General features: G+C 40.0%; 2 protein-coding genes across 5 annotated transcripts in view; one reads left to right on the top strand and one right to left on the bottom strand.

Annotated features, from left to right (window-relative positions):
• Nucleotides 1–14,478, top strand: part of LOC110519952 (sorting nexin-25-like) — a 36,823-nt gene that overhangs the window by 21,129 nt on the left and 1,216 nt on the right. For 2 of the 4 annotated variants that reach the window (XR_016494680.1, XR_016494678.1), the window contains one exon: nucleotides 12,050–12,297. The exons of 1 other annotated variant lie outside the window; for it this stretch is intronic. The gene's annotated coding sequence lies outside the window, so the exon portion shown is untranslated. Of the gene's footprint in view, nucleotides 1–6,461; nucleotides 7,229–12,049; nucleotides 12,298–14,478 lie in introns of those variants that run through there. One more of the 4 variants, XR_016494682.1, reaches the window with a different exon arrangement.
• LOC110519950 (SLAIN motif-containing protein 1) overlaps nucleotides 12,650–14,478 on the bottom strand; it is a 41,780-nt gene continuing 39,951 nt past the window's right edge. Inside the window, exons 7-9 of the mRNA XM_021596859.3 lie at nucleotides 14,100–14,282; nucleotides 13,489–13,804; nucleotides 12,650–13,023 (exon numbers count right to left, since the gene is read on the bottom strand). Coding sequence (XP_021452534.3) covers nucleotides 12,948–13,023; nucleotides 13,489–13,804; nucleotides 14,100–14,282 — 575 coding nt within the window. The 3' untranslated portion in view covers nucleotides 12,650–12,947. The remainder of the gene's footprint in view (nucleotides 13,024–13,488; nucleotides 13,805–14,099; nucleotides 14,283–14,478) is intronic.

Raw genomic sequence — 14,478 nt, 5'->3', positions numbered from 1 at the left:
TAACTTTCCACCAGCACCGTACCATCCTCCAGTCCAACCAGCTGTGGGATGTTGACACCTGTCACTGTGCTGTCCTTCACAACACCAGCAATCTCAGACAAAATGTTCACTGTGGTCTTTATGAAGTGCTGCTTGATGAAGCCGAAGCACCAGTCTGGGGCAAACTTGGCGCGGCCTGTGATGAGGAAGTGAAGGTCCAGACTGTGTAGGAGCTTGTGCATGGTCCGCCAGGCACAATTCCAGAGCACAAACCTGTTCTTGTTTTGGCCACTGCAGTTACAGTATCACAATTCAGGTCCACACGTGTTTCCCCAACTCTGTTGTTGGTAAAGAAATGGTGAATGTCATTGACTGCGCTGCTGCCTTTGTTGGATGACATGCCTACATCAGTCAAGTACAAGTACTGACTTGTTGTAGTATTCCTTCACAGCTGACACAAAAAAAGCCACACTTGTGAGGAGTTCAAAAGTACATGGGACCTGGCTGCATAGGGTCAGAAGGATAGTACACCTGCAAACAACAAAGAGCATTAAGATCAATTAAAATTAATTCTCTCACCCATGTCACTCTGTCTTTACACAGCTCAGTGAAAGGCATTTGGCTGCCTCCCATATATATATATATATATATATATATATATATATATATATTTGTGTATATCTATCTACAGTCGTGGCCAAAAGTTTTGAGAATGACACAAATATTGATTTTCACAAAGTCTGCTGACTCAGTTTGTATGATGGCAATTTGCATATGCTCCAGAATGTTATGAAGAGTGATCAGATAACTTGCAATTAATTGCAAAGTCCCTCTTTGCCATGCAAAATAATGGAATCTCAAAAAAACATTTCCACTGCATATCAGCCCTGCAACAAAAGGAGCAGCTAACTTCATGTCAGTGATTCACTCGTTAAAACAGGTGTGAGTGTTGACGAGCACAAGGCTGGAGATCACTCTGTCATGCTGATTTTGAATAACAGACTGGAAGCTTCAAAAGGAGGGTGGTGCTTGGAATCATTGCTCTTCCTCTGTCTACCATGCTTACCTGCAAGGAAACACGTGCCGTCATCATTGATTTGCACAAAAAGGGCTTCACAGGCAAGGATATTGCTACCAGTAAGATTGCTCCTAAATCAACCATTTATCGGATCATCAAGAACTTCAAGGAGAGCGGTTCAATTGTTGTGAAGGCGGCTTCAGGGCACCCAAGAAAGTCCAGCAAGCTCCAGGACCGTCTCCTAAAGTTGATTCAGCTGCGGGATCGGGGCACCACCAGTACAGAGCTTGCTCAGGAATGGCGGCAGGCAGGTGTGAGTGCATCTGCACGCACAGTGAGGCGAAGACTTTTGGAGGATGGCCTGGTGTCAAGAAAGGCAGCAAAGAAGCCACTTCTCCCCAATAAAAACATCAGGGACAAACTGATATTCTGCAAAAGGTACAGGGATTGGACTGCTGAGGACTGGGGTAAAGTCATTTTCTCTGATGAATCCCATTTCCGAATGTTTGGGGTATCCGGAAAAAAGCTTGTCCGGAGAAGACAAGGTGAGCGCTACCATCAGTCCTGTGTCATTCCAACAGTAAAGCATCCTGAGACCATTCATGTGTGGGGTTGCTTCTCAGCCAAGGGAGTGGGCTCACTCACAATTTAGCCTAAGAACACAGCCATGAATAAAGAATGGTGCCAACATATCCTCCAAGAGCAACTTCTCCCAACCATCTAGGAACAGTTTGGTGACGAATAATGCTTTTTCCAGCATGATGGAGCACCTTGCCATAAGGCAAAAGTGATAACTAAGTGGCTCGGGGAACAAAGCCTCGATGTTATGGGTCCATGGCCAGAAAACTCCCCAGACTTTAATCCCATTGAGAACTTGTGGTCAATCTTCAAGAGGCGGGTGGACAAACAAAAATCCACAAATTCTGACAAACTCCAAGCATTGATTATGCAAGAATGGGATGCCATCAGTCAGGATGTGGCCCAGAAGTTAATTGACAGCATGCCAGGGCAGATTGCAGAGGTCTTGAAAAAGAAGGGTCAACACAGCAAATATTGACCCTGCAACAACTTCATGTAATTGTCAATAAAAGCCTTTGACACTTATGAAATGCTTGTAATTATACTTCAGTATTCCATAGTAACATCTGACAAAAATATCTAAAGACACTGAAGCAGCAAACTTTGTGGAAATTAATATTTGTGTCATTCTCAAAACCTTTTGCTACAACTGTATATCCAAGGGCCAGCCGCGACATACGACTAGTTTCCTGAAATGGGTCACAAATGCTAAAGTTGTCCGTGATAAGATTCAAACACCTAACCTTTGGATTGCTATGTAGATGTTTGTGCTACATGCCCACACACCATTCATTTTTGCCTTAAGTAACCTTCTGTCTTATGTAGCCATACCAAACGTAATATACACTAATTTGAGTGTCTCTGATTTTTGTTTACTATGTTACGTCTAGTCTATGAGACGCGGCTGCAGGAATACGGGCTTTCATAAATGAGGGAAAGAGAAATTTAACAGACATGACGGAACACATTACATTTATTTAAATGTCTGGAGAAATGTGTAGGACAATGGGTATTATTTTGGAAATATTTTATTTACATTGAAAATGCATTAATTCCTTTTCAATACCATATGTTTTAGAAAAACAATCACAACTCCCATACATAGGGACGGCAGGTAGCCTAGTGGTTAGACCGTTGGGCCAGTAATCAAAAGGTTACTGGATTGAATCCCAGAGCTGACAAGGTAAAAATCTGTTGTTCTACCCCTGAATAAGGCAGTTAACCCAATGTTCCCTGGTAGGCCATCCTTGTAAATAAGAATTTGTTCTTAACTGACTTGCCTAGTTAAATAAATGTTACATTTAAAATGGAAATGTGCAATGTGTTTTACAGTACAATTGTTTCTCAGTAGGAACATCAAAAATATCAACTGTCCTGTAAACAGTAATGATAAGAAAGAGAAATAGGTGCAGAGCTACTTTTGAGCTTTTATGATTGCATTATTTTCCAAAAGAATTCTGAGCATTTATCTGAATCAAAAACAGTACTTGTAAAAAGTGTCATTAGTTCTGAAAACAACAAATACATTTCATGAAATCAATTCCAACACTTCTATAACAGGCATAAAATACTAAAAAACAAATGTTGAATTCCTATAAATCCATACTTAGACACTTGTTTCAAAGTCCTCAATATTAAACAGGAAGGAACAGTTCCAAATTTACTAGAGGGGGGTCGAACTCGAGGGGTCATAAAAAAGCACTACCCTTCTCCTTCATAAAATTAACAAAATAATAATGATCACCACAAATAATAACTATAGCAACCCTGTGTTTATAAACATGGATATCAACTTGACCACTTCAGCATGGTTTTGTGGCACAGTTGATGCCACGCAGGGCTACGGGCCAGAAGGTTGAGGGTTCACTGACCACCATGGACAAGCTCACTCTCCCTGCCTGGCTCATTACACTATGATGAGAGCCAGCGACAGACAATGATCAGCTGGAGGGAAATGAGATTTTCATTGCTATAAAATATAAACTTCTGGCGCCGACAGAGATGGCCGCCTCGCTTCGCTTTCCTAGCAGAGGGAGCAGCCCCCCATCCACATCGACGGGACAGTAGAGAAGTAGAGAAGGTGGAAAGTTTTAAATTCCTCGGCGTACACATCACGGACAAACTGAAATGGTCCACACCGACAGCGTGGTGAAGAAGGCGCAGCAGCGCCTCTTCAACCTCAGGAGGCTGAAGAAATTTGGCTTGTCAGCACAAATATTCACAAATTTTTACAGATGCACAATCGAGAGCTTCCTGTTGGGCTGTATCACCGCCTGGTACGGCAACTGCGTATAAGATAGTTGTTGTGAAATTGTTAGGTTAGATTAATAGATATTACTGCATGGTCGGAACTAGAAGCACAAGCATTTCGCTACACTCGCATTAACATCTGCTAACCATGTGTATGTGACAAATAAAATTTGATTTGATTTGAAAAATATACAATACATTTTCTACCTACAGGTTTTTGTGCCAATGCACCACACACATACTCGTCTGAAGGGGACTCGTCTGAAGTCGGTACAGCCGATCTGCCAACTTCTGTCTGTAGCATCCAAGCTATTTGGGCTACACACTATTATGTCCACTCTGTGGAAAGTTGAGACTCTCACGAACACGTACATACATGTCTGTTGTTCTAGGACCCCCACAGGCCTCACAATACTAGTCTGAAGGTTCCCAGTACCAGTTGAACAAATTATTGGAAGTTTAGTGCCAAAACTAATGATCACATAATCTATCGCTCTCAGATATGGGAAAGACACTTCATAACAAACTTTGTTTAGATTTTTTGGGGGAACTTGAATGGGTTACAAGTTGAATGACAAGAATTAGATAGGTTCGAGGTCAGAGGTCGGCAACTAGGTTTGGCCTCGGGCCAATTTATTTCTGAGCAAATAGTTGGCAGGACAGAAGATATTTATCATAAAAGCAGCTCAATTCATATACTGTAGGCTCTCACTACAAATTTAACATGATTTGAACACATCTGGTTAGTATGTAGTCAATTCAATGACAATAACATAATAATTTCAATCTGATTACACTGATATCACCAATGTCTATTAAATTAGTTTTTTATGTATTTTTCTCTGTTCATTGATCAGAGAAAATCAGCTGCAATCAAGAGAAAATGTCGCTTTCAAAGCCTCAAAAGATAGATGGATAATAAAAATAGGAGTTTCAGGGAAGAATGGACACAGAAATATTCATTCAAGCCAGTGTTTGCAACAACACTGTTGCTCTTAAGGATCTGCCCCTTTTTTCAATTTTCGCCTGAAATGAAATACTCCAATCTAACTGCCTGTAGCTCAGGCCCTGAAGCAAGGATATGCATTTTCTTGGTACCATTTGAAAGGAAACACTTTGAAGTTTGTGGAAATGCAAAAGAAATGTAGGAGAATATAACACAATAGATCAGGTAAAAGATGATAAAGAAAAACCAATCGTTCTTTTGTATTTTTTTGTACCATCATCTTTGAAATGCAAGAGAAAAGCCATCATGATTATTCCAGCCCAGATGCAATATACATTTTGTCCACTAGATGGCAGCAGTGTATGTGCAACGTTTTAAACTGATCCAATGAACCATTGCATTTCTGTTCAAAAATTGTGTATCAAGACTGCCCAAATATGCCAAATTTGTTTATTAATAATTGTTTATGTTCAAAATTGTGCACTCTCCACAAACAATAGCATGGTATTATTTCACTGTAATAGCTACTGTAAATAGGACAGTGTAGTTAGATTAACCTCTCTGCGCACCGAACCCGTTAGCGGGATGAAATTCGACAACATACTGTGATCGCTACATAAATAGTCAAATTAAACATTCATGAAAATACAAGTGTCTCACGTGTTTTGAAAGCCTAGAATCTTGCTAATCCAACTGCGTTGTCAGATTTAAAAAAGGATTTACTGCGAAAGAATACGATGCGATTATCTGAGGATAGAGCCCCATAAAAAAACAACTATTTCAACCAGCACAGGCGTAACAAAATCACAAACTGCAATAAAATAAATTGTTTACCTTTGACGATCTTCCTCTGTTTGCAATCCCAATGCTCATTGTTACACAATGAATGGTCTTTGTTTGATAAAATCCATTTTTAACCCAATGACCACTGATCATCTTGAAATCGAGCTGGGTAGATAGCCAATGAGTTGAGGTAAACGGCAATATGTAATGTTTATGTGTTGGAAGACCAACCCATGTAGTAAACTCTGGCGTAAAGAGGTTCATTCGCCATTGACGATTCATACCGAAAGGAGCCATGCATGTTTCACACAGCACTATTTGGTAAAGTGCATCTTCAGCTGTTTATATATCAATCCGTATGGCGACTAAGTCAGGGAAAGCTAAATCTAAGTCTAGATATACAGATGTACACACAATTTTAGAAGAAATTGATCGGGAAAGTGAGACAGAGATTGTTGGGGGACAATTCATTTAGCGATTCCCAAATGGAGGAATATTTTTTGAACGGAGAGGACATCGTTTTGGACTGGTAGGTTCTTCTCATGTTAATGCCGTTGTTTGAAATTAATAATATAAAATATTATTTGTGAAATGAAATAGCCTATTTGAGGCTGTTGAGAGGAGGGCAGGCCCACAACAATGGCCAAAGTGAAATGGAGACAGTAGATACAGCTGGTCTGTTGTAATATAATAAAGACAGTAGATTTAGCTGGTATGTCATAATATAATAGAGACAGAAGATCTAGCTGTAATGTCATAATATAAATGAGACAGTAGATCTAGCAGGTCTATAATAATATATTCAATCGTATGTTCCCTGTACTCTATATATATCTGTTTATTATACAGTACCTGTTGATACAGGGCTCACATGTGAAACTATTTTAACTGAAGATTTTCTTTCAGAGTGACACTGACTCCGAATGGGAGCTCCCAGTGCCATCCCCCACTGAAACTGGTTCATCCAGCTCCTGCCACAAGTGGTGTTCATCTGCCCAAATTTATTTCTGCAGGCATGGATGTGCCTCAGGGCCAAAATGGCACCGCATGGAGGCGTCGCTGTGTTCTTTGCAAAATGAAGTCCCCCATCACCTGCACCACATGCTTGGTGACCTTCTGCTTTACAGCAGAAAGAGACTGCTATGGCATCTGGCATCAGCAGCACAATATTGTGTAGAGGACTGAGGGTCTTCCAAATATTGAAAGTGTTATTTTGTAAATGTATATATTTTTTCATGTTTTTTCTCCATTTTTTTGGGGGGGGGGTGTGTTAGAATACCATTTTTGTATTTTGTATATTCCATTCAAAATGTATAACTTCACCAATTTGGCCACTTGGGTACATTTGGGCTACTTGTGTGGGACACATGGGTGACTTCATGATAAATGTCATGTAAGCACACTCATTTTGGAAGTTGTCATTCTGAAACCTTGCACAAGTACTGTTGCCCTCTTATGTTTTTCACTGAAATTGTCCCCATCGTCCTATCTGAACGTGTGTTTGTCTTGTTCATTTTAAAGATGATGATACAACAATAGAAATGAAAAAATTTATGGTTTTCTGATTGTATTATCTAAACCAGATTGTTGCGTTATATTCTCCTACATTCAATTCACATTTACACAAACTTCAGAGTGTTTCAGATTATTTCAAATTAAACCAAGAATATGCATATCCTTGGTCCTGGGCCTGAGCTACAGGCAGTTAGATTTGGTTATGTCTTCAGGCAGAAATTGAAAAAAAGTAGGGGGTAGCTGTAAGAGGTTTTAACAAGAATTTAAGATTTCTGCCAATATCAGATATGTCCTGGGAAATGTTCTTGTTACTTATTTATTTTCTTACCTCATTTGCACACACTGTATATAGATTTTCTTCAACTGTATTATTGACTGTATGTTTTGTTTATTCCATGTGTCGAACTGCTTTACTTTATTCTTGGCCAAGTTGTAAATGAGAACTTGTTCTCAACTGGCCTACCTGGCAAAATGAAGGTGAAATAAATAAAACATAAATAATAAGCTGAAAGCCTACACTCTTTTCCCTATGTCAACGTATTTAGGAGGCACCATAACTACACTACATGACCAAAATAATATAATAATTATATTTGACCATGCTGGTCATTTATGAACATTTGAACATCTTGGCCATGTTCTGTTATAATCTCCACCCGGCAGAGCCAGAAGAGGACTGGCCACCCCTCATAGCCTGGTTCCTCTCTAGGTTTCTTCCTAGGTTTTAGCCTTTCTAGGGAGTTTTTCCTAGCCAACGTGCTTCAACACCTGCATTGCTTGCTGTTTGGGGTTTTAGGCTGGGTTTCTGTACAGCACATTGAGATATCAGCTGATGTACAAAGGGCTATATAAATAAATTCATCCTAAAGGTGTTCGATGGAGTTGAGGTCAGGGCTTTGTGCAGGCCAGTCAAGTTCTTCCACACAGATCTCAACAAGCCATTTCTGTATGGACCTTCGTTTTGTGCACGGGGGCATTGTCATGCTGAACAGGGAAGGGCCTTCCCCAAACTGTTGCCACAAAGTTGGAAGCACAGAATCGTCTAGAATGTCATTGTATGCTGGAGCATTAAGATGAAAAACAGCCCCAGACCATTATTCCTACTCCACCAAACTTTACAGTTGGCACTATGCATCGGGGCAGGTAGTGTTCTCTGGTATCCGCCAAACCCAGATTCGTCCGTCGGACTACCAGATGGTGGAGTGTGATTCATCTCTCCATAGAACATGTCTCCACCTCTCCAGAGTCCAATGGCAGTGAGCTTTTTCTCATGGGCAGAAATGTTTTGAACTGACTTGTTGGAAAGGTGGCATCCTATGACTATGCCACTTTGAAAGTCACTAAGCTCTTCAGAAAGGCCATTCTACTGCCAATGTTTGTCTATGGAGATTGCTATATGCTCAATTTTATACCTAAAAGCAACGGGTGTGGCTGAAATAGCCGAATCCACTAATTTGAAGGGGTGCCCACATAACTTTGTATATATAGTGTAGCTTCCTTACAATTTGTGATGATGAGTGAATGGGTTTTTGCAGAAATCAATAGGCCTATGTTAAAAAAAAGTATACAATTAGCTACATATGCATTTGGTGTAATGAATTTTGATGAAATTGCATTTTTTCCCCAAGGGAATGGAGTTGCTTTTTGCTTTATTTTGAGCACCTGCCCCTGAAAGGTCTATGCACGGCCCTGATCCGCAATGACGCACCAGGCGTCTCCACTGCCTATCTATGTTCTTGTGGATTTTTATTGAAAATTGGTGCCGATTTAAATGATTTTATAAGTGTATGATTGCTAGTTTTCTTCTCTAGGGTAGGGGGCAGCATTTGGAATTTTGGATGAAAAGCGTGCCAAATTAAACTGCCTTCTACTCAGGCCCAGAAGATAGGATATGCATATAATTAGTAGATTTGGATAGGAAACACTCTAAAGTTTCCAAAACTGTTTAAATGATGTCTGTGAGTATAACAGAACTGATTTGACAGGCGAAAACCTGAGACAAATCGATTCAGGAAGTTGGACTTCTTTTTTAAATAGTTTTCTATTCAATACCATTACAGTATCCATTGACTTATGACTCAAATTGCAGTTTCTATGCCTTCCACTAGATGTCAACAGTCTTTAAAAATTGTTTCAGGCTTGTATTCTGAAAAATGAGGGAGTAAGAGCAGTCTGAATGAGTGGACCCTGCAGTGTCACAGAGCTTTTTCATGCGCGCGACCAAGAGAGTGCCGTTGTTGACCTTTTATATTGACTACGTTATTGTCCGGTTGAAATATTACTGATTATTGAGGCTAAAACCAACCTGAGGATTAAGTATAAACATCGTTTGACATGTTTCTATGAACTTTACGGATACAATTTGGATTTTTTTGTCTGCCTGTTGTGACTGCGTTTAAGCCTGAAGAAAACGCGCAAACAAAATGAGGTTTTCGGATATAAAGAGAGACTTTATCGAACATTTGAATAAATTAATGTCTTCAGTGCAATCATATGAAGATCATCAAAGGTAAGTGATACATTTTATCTCTATTTCTGACTTGTGTAACTCTTCTACTTGGCTGTTTACTGTTTGTAATGATTTGTCTGCTGGGCTATGTTCACAAATAATTGTAAGGTATGCTTTCGCCGTAAAGCATTTTTGAAATCTGACACCGTGGTTGGAGTCACAAGAAGTTCATCTTTAAACCTATGCAAAATAGTTGTGTCTTTTCTGAATTTTTATAATGAGTGTTTCTGTATTTGAATTTTGCGCTCTGCAATCTCACTGGATGTTGGCCAAGTGGGACGCTAGTGTCCCACATACCCTAGAGAGGTTAACCTATTGCAGATCTGGACAAACCACTATTGTCACTATGGATAGAGGGTAGGTAGACTATATTGACCTGTGGTATAGTAAGTGCCCAGAAAGCATAGTGCATAAGGGAAGTACCAAAACACCTTGATAGGGGAGGCTCATGCAGATGAGGAAATGCAGCTACAGTATATAGAAAAAGTAAAACCTGCAAAATGGGGACTGTAAACCAGGGAACAAATGCACTACCCTCCCCTGTGCCCAATAAAAAAACACACAAGCATCCCCAAAGAAACAAAACTTTTTTTGACAACCCTCACCTATTTTGTACCAGCCACCCCACCTCACTACATTTCGAACTGTGCCTAATTCAATATGATACCATGATTTCATAGAAATAGTCATGGGCCTTAGCGTCAAAGATTTTGTTTTTGTTTAATTGTGACGTATCGGATACAAATGTCTAGATTTGGTAGAGATGCTCTTTGGGATGTATACATTTCTATTAGAAGGGGTGCCCAAAAATGTGGGAATGGTACCCCCTATTCTTGTTATTTTCTTACATATTCATTTTTTTTTTTTTTTACATAAACCAGCCAGATTTTGGTGAACATTAATAACCTTAGAGATGTATTTAAAGGGCAATGTTATCAAACTTAATTGCACACACACCTTAGATTATGTATACATTATGTACCTTATCTACTGAAAACATACCATGTGTAGCTAATTGATTGAGAACATGTGTAATTTACCCTAAGTATTACCTTAAACTGGTCTACTCTAACATAGTAGACAGGGCCCAGTCACAGAAACAATGGTACTTTGTCCCATCAAAGGTTTCTCAGTAGATAATGCTTGTCTAGCCCCTACTTTTGCAATTATGCTTTTAGGCCACCCGTCATTTTTCCCCAAACCCAATATTCCTGTGATTCTAATATGGCAGCCATAATGATATTGCAGCCATTATGAAGCATCAAGTTTCACCATGGTCAAACATGGCATGGAAATCCAAAAGCAGATCACACAACATCTCACTTCTGGCCAAAAGTCTTTGATGGCCTTTGATGAGCAAAGTTTGTTCAAAAGGCTTATGAAGAGCAATGTTTAGTGGACTGCACATAAATATCGCCCTATGGCACATAATAGGATAGCTTTTTGGCACCCCTTCTAAGATTTTTTCATATCACCTGAGGAATGTTTGTTCCAAAGTTTTTGTTTGTATCCGACAAGGACTAAAAAACAATATAAGAATACTGGCCTTGCTGACATTTTGGCTGGAGATGGATTCAATCACATGAATGAGAGTTTTGTGGCTCTATCTATTGCAACTAATACTGCCAACTCAGACCAGGAAATACCATTGGTCAATGAAGATCATTGATTATCACCATATTGCCCTCTTGTAAAAGAGTCTTCCACTTTTATCCTCTTGAACTGTCTATTACACAACAGGTAGATTAGATTCTGCTGTTTCGATCTCTCCTCAGTCCTCAAGAATAGTCTCAGTTTTCTAGAACAATGATTCCAAGGCCGGGATTCAATGAAATGTGCATTATCGACAAGCACATTGACTTGACTTTTAAAGGTAATTTACGTGTACCCATAGCAGAACCCTTTTTGGTTCCAGGTAGAACCCATTTGGGTTCCATGTAGAACCCTTTCCACAGAGGGTTCTACCTGGAACAAGAAAAGGGTTATTCAAAGGGTTATTCTATGGGCACAGGTTCTACTATAGATAGCATTTTTGAGTGTACTGTGAATGCAATCTCTACGAACATCAGGGAAAACTAAGTGCCTTCCGAAAGTATTCATACCCTTTATATTTTATCCTTACCCAACTACACACAATACCCCATAATGACAAAGTGAAAACATGTTTTTAGACATTTTTGCAGATGTATTGAAAATTAAATACAGATATCTCATTTACACCCCTGAGTAAACACTTTATAGAAGCATCTTTGGACGCGATTACAGCTGTGAGTCTTTCTGGGTAAGTCTCTAAGCGCTTTCCACGCCTGGATTGTCCAACATTTGCCTATTATTATTTTCAATTCTTCAAGCTCTGTCAAATTGGTTGTTGATCATTGTTAGACAAACATTTGCCATAGATTTTCAGGTAGATTTAAGTCAAAACTGTAACTCGGCCACTCAGGAAATTCACTGTCTTCTTGTGTTTTAGGTTATTGTCCTGCTGAAAGGTGAATTCATCTCGCAGTGTCTGGTGGAGAGCAGACTGAAACAGGGTTTCCTCTAGGATTTTGCCTGTGCTTAGCTCCATTCCATTTATTTTTTATCCTGAAACATAACATGATGCAGCCACCACTATGCTTGAAAATATGGAGAGTGGTACTCAGTAATGTGTTGTATTGGATATGCCCCAAACATAACACTTTGTATTCAGGACTAAATGTTAATTGCTTTGCCACATTTTTTGCAGTATTACTTTTGTGCTTTGTTGCAAACAGGATGTTTTGGAATTGTTTTAATTCTGTACATGCTTCCTTCTTTTTGCTCTGTCAATTAGGTTAGTATTGTGGAGTGACTATCCATCCTCAGTTTTCTCCTATCACAGCCATTTAACTCAGTAACTCTTTTAAAGTCACCATTGATTGACTGAGGGACCTTACAGATTATTGAATGTGTGGGGTAGAGAGATGAGGTAGTCATTCAAAAATAATGTTAAACAATATTATTGCAGACAGAGGGAGTCCATGTGACATGTTTTACTTCCAAACGTATTTAGTCTTGCCATAACAAAGGGTTGAATTGGCTTCAGACATTTCAGCTTTTCATTTTTAATTTATTTGTAAAAAATAAATGTTAAAACATATTTCCACTTTGACATTATGGGCCAGTGACAAAATAAATAAAATGTTAATCCATTTTAAATTCAGGCTGTAACACAACAAAATGTGGAGAAGGTCAAGGGGTGTGAATACTTTGTAAATGCACTGTATCCCTTCAAGCTGCGACTCATATGGCCCATATGAATGATCCATGGCCTCAGGCCTTGGTTCAGAACATAGAGATATTACAGTAACCCAATGAATGATGAGGTGTTATACAACATCCCGGGTTCAGTAGCAGCCATTCTTCCAACTGCCGTCTCTCAGGGCACTTAGCGCAGCCAGGCTCTTTGGGGGGGTCAATAGACTGCAAGAAAGTGAGAGGGGTCGAGAGAAAGAGTGAGAGATAGGGAGGGAGGGAGATATATTTATATAGAGAGAGATTCAAAGATAAATCACTCAGGATGAAATGGGAGAGTTGAGTTATACATTTAGACCCAATCGTATGAGGATATGTTGCACTGCTAATGAACGTGTTTTGTATTGGTAATGAAGTTCTTATGTAGGAACCCTTCATATAAAGTGTAACAACAACAACATTTTATAGAAATACTGCTTTTCCTCTCATACTTTTCTATTTAACATGACCCTCGATAAAGTACCCACATTCTTGAGACTACAATAATCAGCTAAAGGTAAAATTATATAATATCATGGATAACATACAGTAGATAATCTATAATCATATTATTTTTTATAGCACGCTAATGTTAATTTTGAAAGTATAATAGACAGGCATCTTTTCCCCCTTAGTCCGAACGACCCTATTTACCTGTGTGTGGGCTGGGCAATCTTGCTGGGGCGGGGGGTGCCACCAGTCCCTGTGAAAGAGGCGGGTCGTGGTAAGGCACTTCGAGGGATGGAGGAGGGCTGGGGGACACAACTGGGGATGGTGACTTTGAGGGCCTTGGGTGCACTGCTGGGGATGTTGTGAAGAATGGCAGAGGTAGAGAGGGTGTTGGAGGAGGAGAAGGGACCCTGTTGGACCGTGGGGCTGACATAGGCTGTGGCCTTGACAGGGTGTCTGGGGGTTGTGTGGAAGTTTCCCACACTCTGGAATCGCTGGCTGAGCTGGGCGGTGGAGGGAACTGAAGGCAGAGGAAAAGGAAAGAGGGGTTAGTCAGTCATCAAACTATTCTAACCCAAGAATGTGGGGTGCAATGAGCTTAAATTAAACAGGCTTAAATAAACAGGTGATACTGGTTCCTTTTCTGTTAAGTCATTGTGTAAAGAATCAACATATTTTATACATAACACGTATCAAAAAAATAAAAACTCTGTAAGAGGAGGAGGAAAACAATAAATCAAAATAAAGGGCAAGACAGTGTGCAGGATTCCTGTACTGACACAACTGATGGTAAACCAAAATGGGAGGGATCTTACTGGAGGACTGAAGTCGTGCGAGCCCATTGGACGAGTCGAAGCTTTGGCTGTTCCGCATGGTTACTGGCAGGGAGGAGGGGCCAGATGAGTGATTGACAGGAGACACCAGGCTTGGAACAACACTGGGATCGCAATGCATGCTGGGAGCTCGGATCAGGTTGGGCATGCTTCTCCGCAGCTTGTCTACGTAACCATGGAGACACAATCAAATGTCCACAGTCAAAAGAGGGAAGTTAAAAATCCATTGCAATCAAACCGGGAAGACATGCATGAAACGTATTACTCTGCGTTTAGGCCAGTGTTCTTCAGTCCTGGTCCTGGAGATCAACAGGGTATACAGGCTTTAATTCCAGCTCAGTACCAACACAATTTAACCACT

The sequence above is a fragment of the Oncorhynchus mykiss genome, chromosome 3 (assembly GCF_057628025.1).
Source record: "Oncorhynchus mykiss isolate SJ-2025 chromosome 3, ASM5762802v1, whole genome shotgun sequence".
Classification (NCBI taxonomy): Eukaryota; Metazoa; Chordata; class Actinopteri; order Salmoniformes; family Salmonidae; genus Oncorhynchus; species Oncorhynchus mykiss.
Note: the sequence above shows the minus strand (reverse complement) of the source record. Positions and strands in the feature narration are given on the sequence as shown.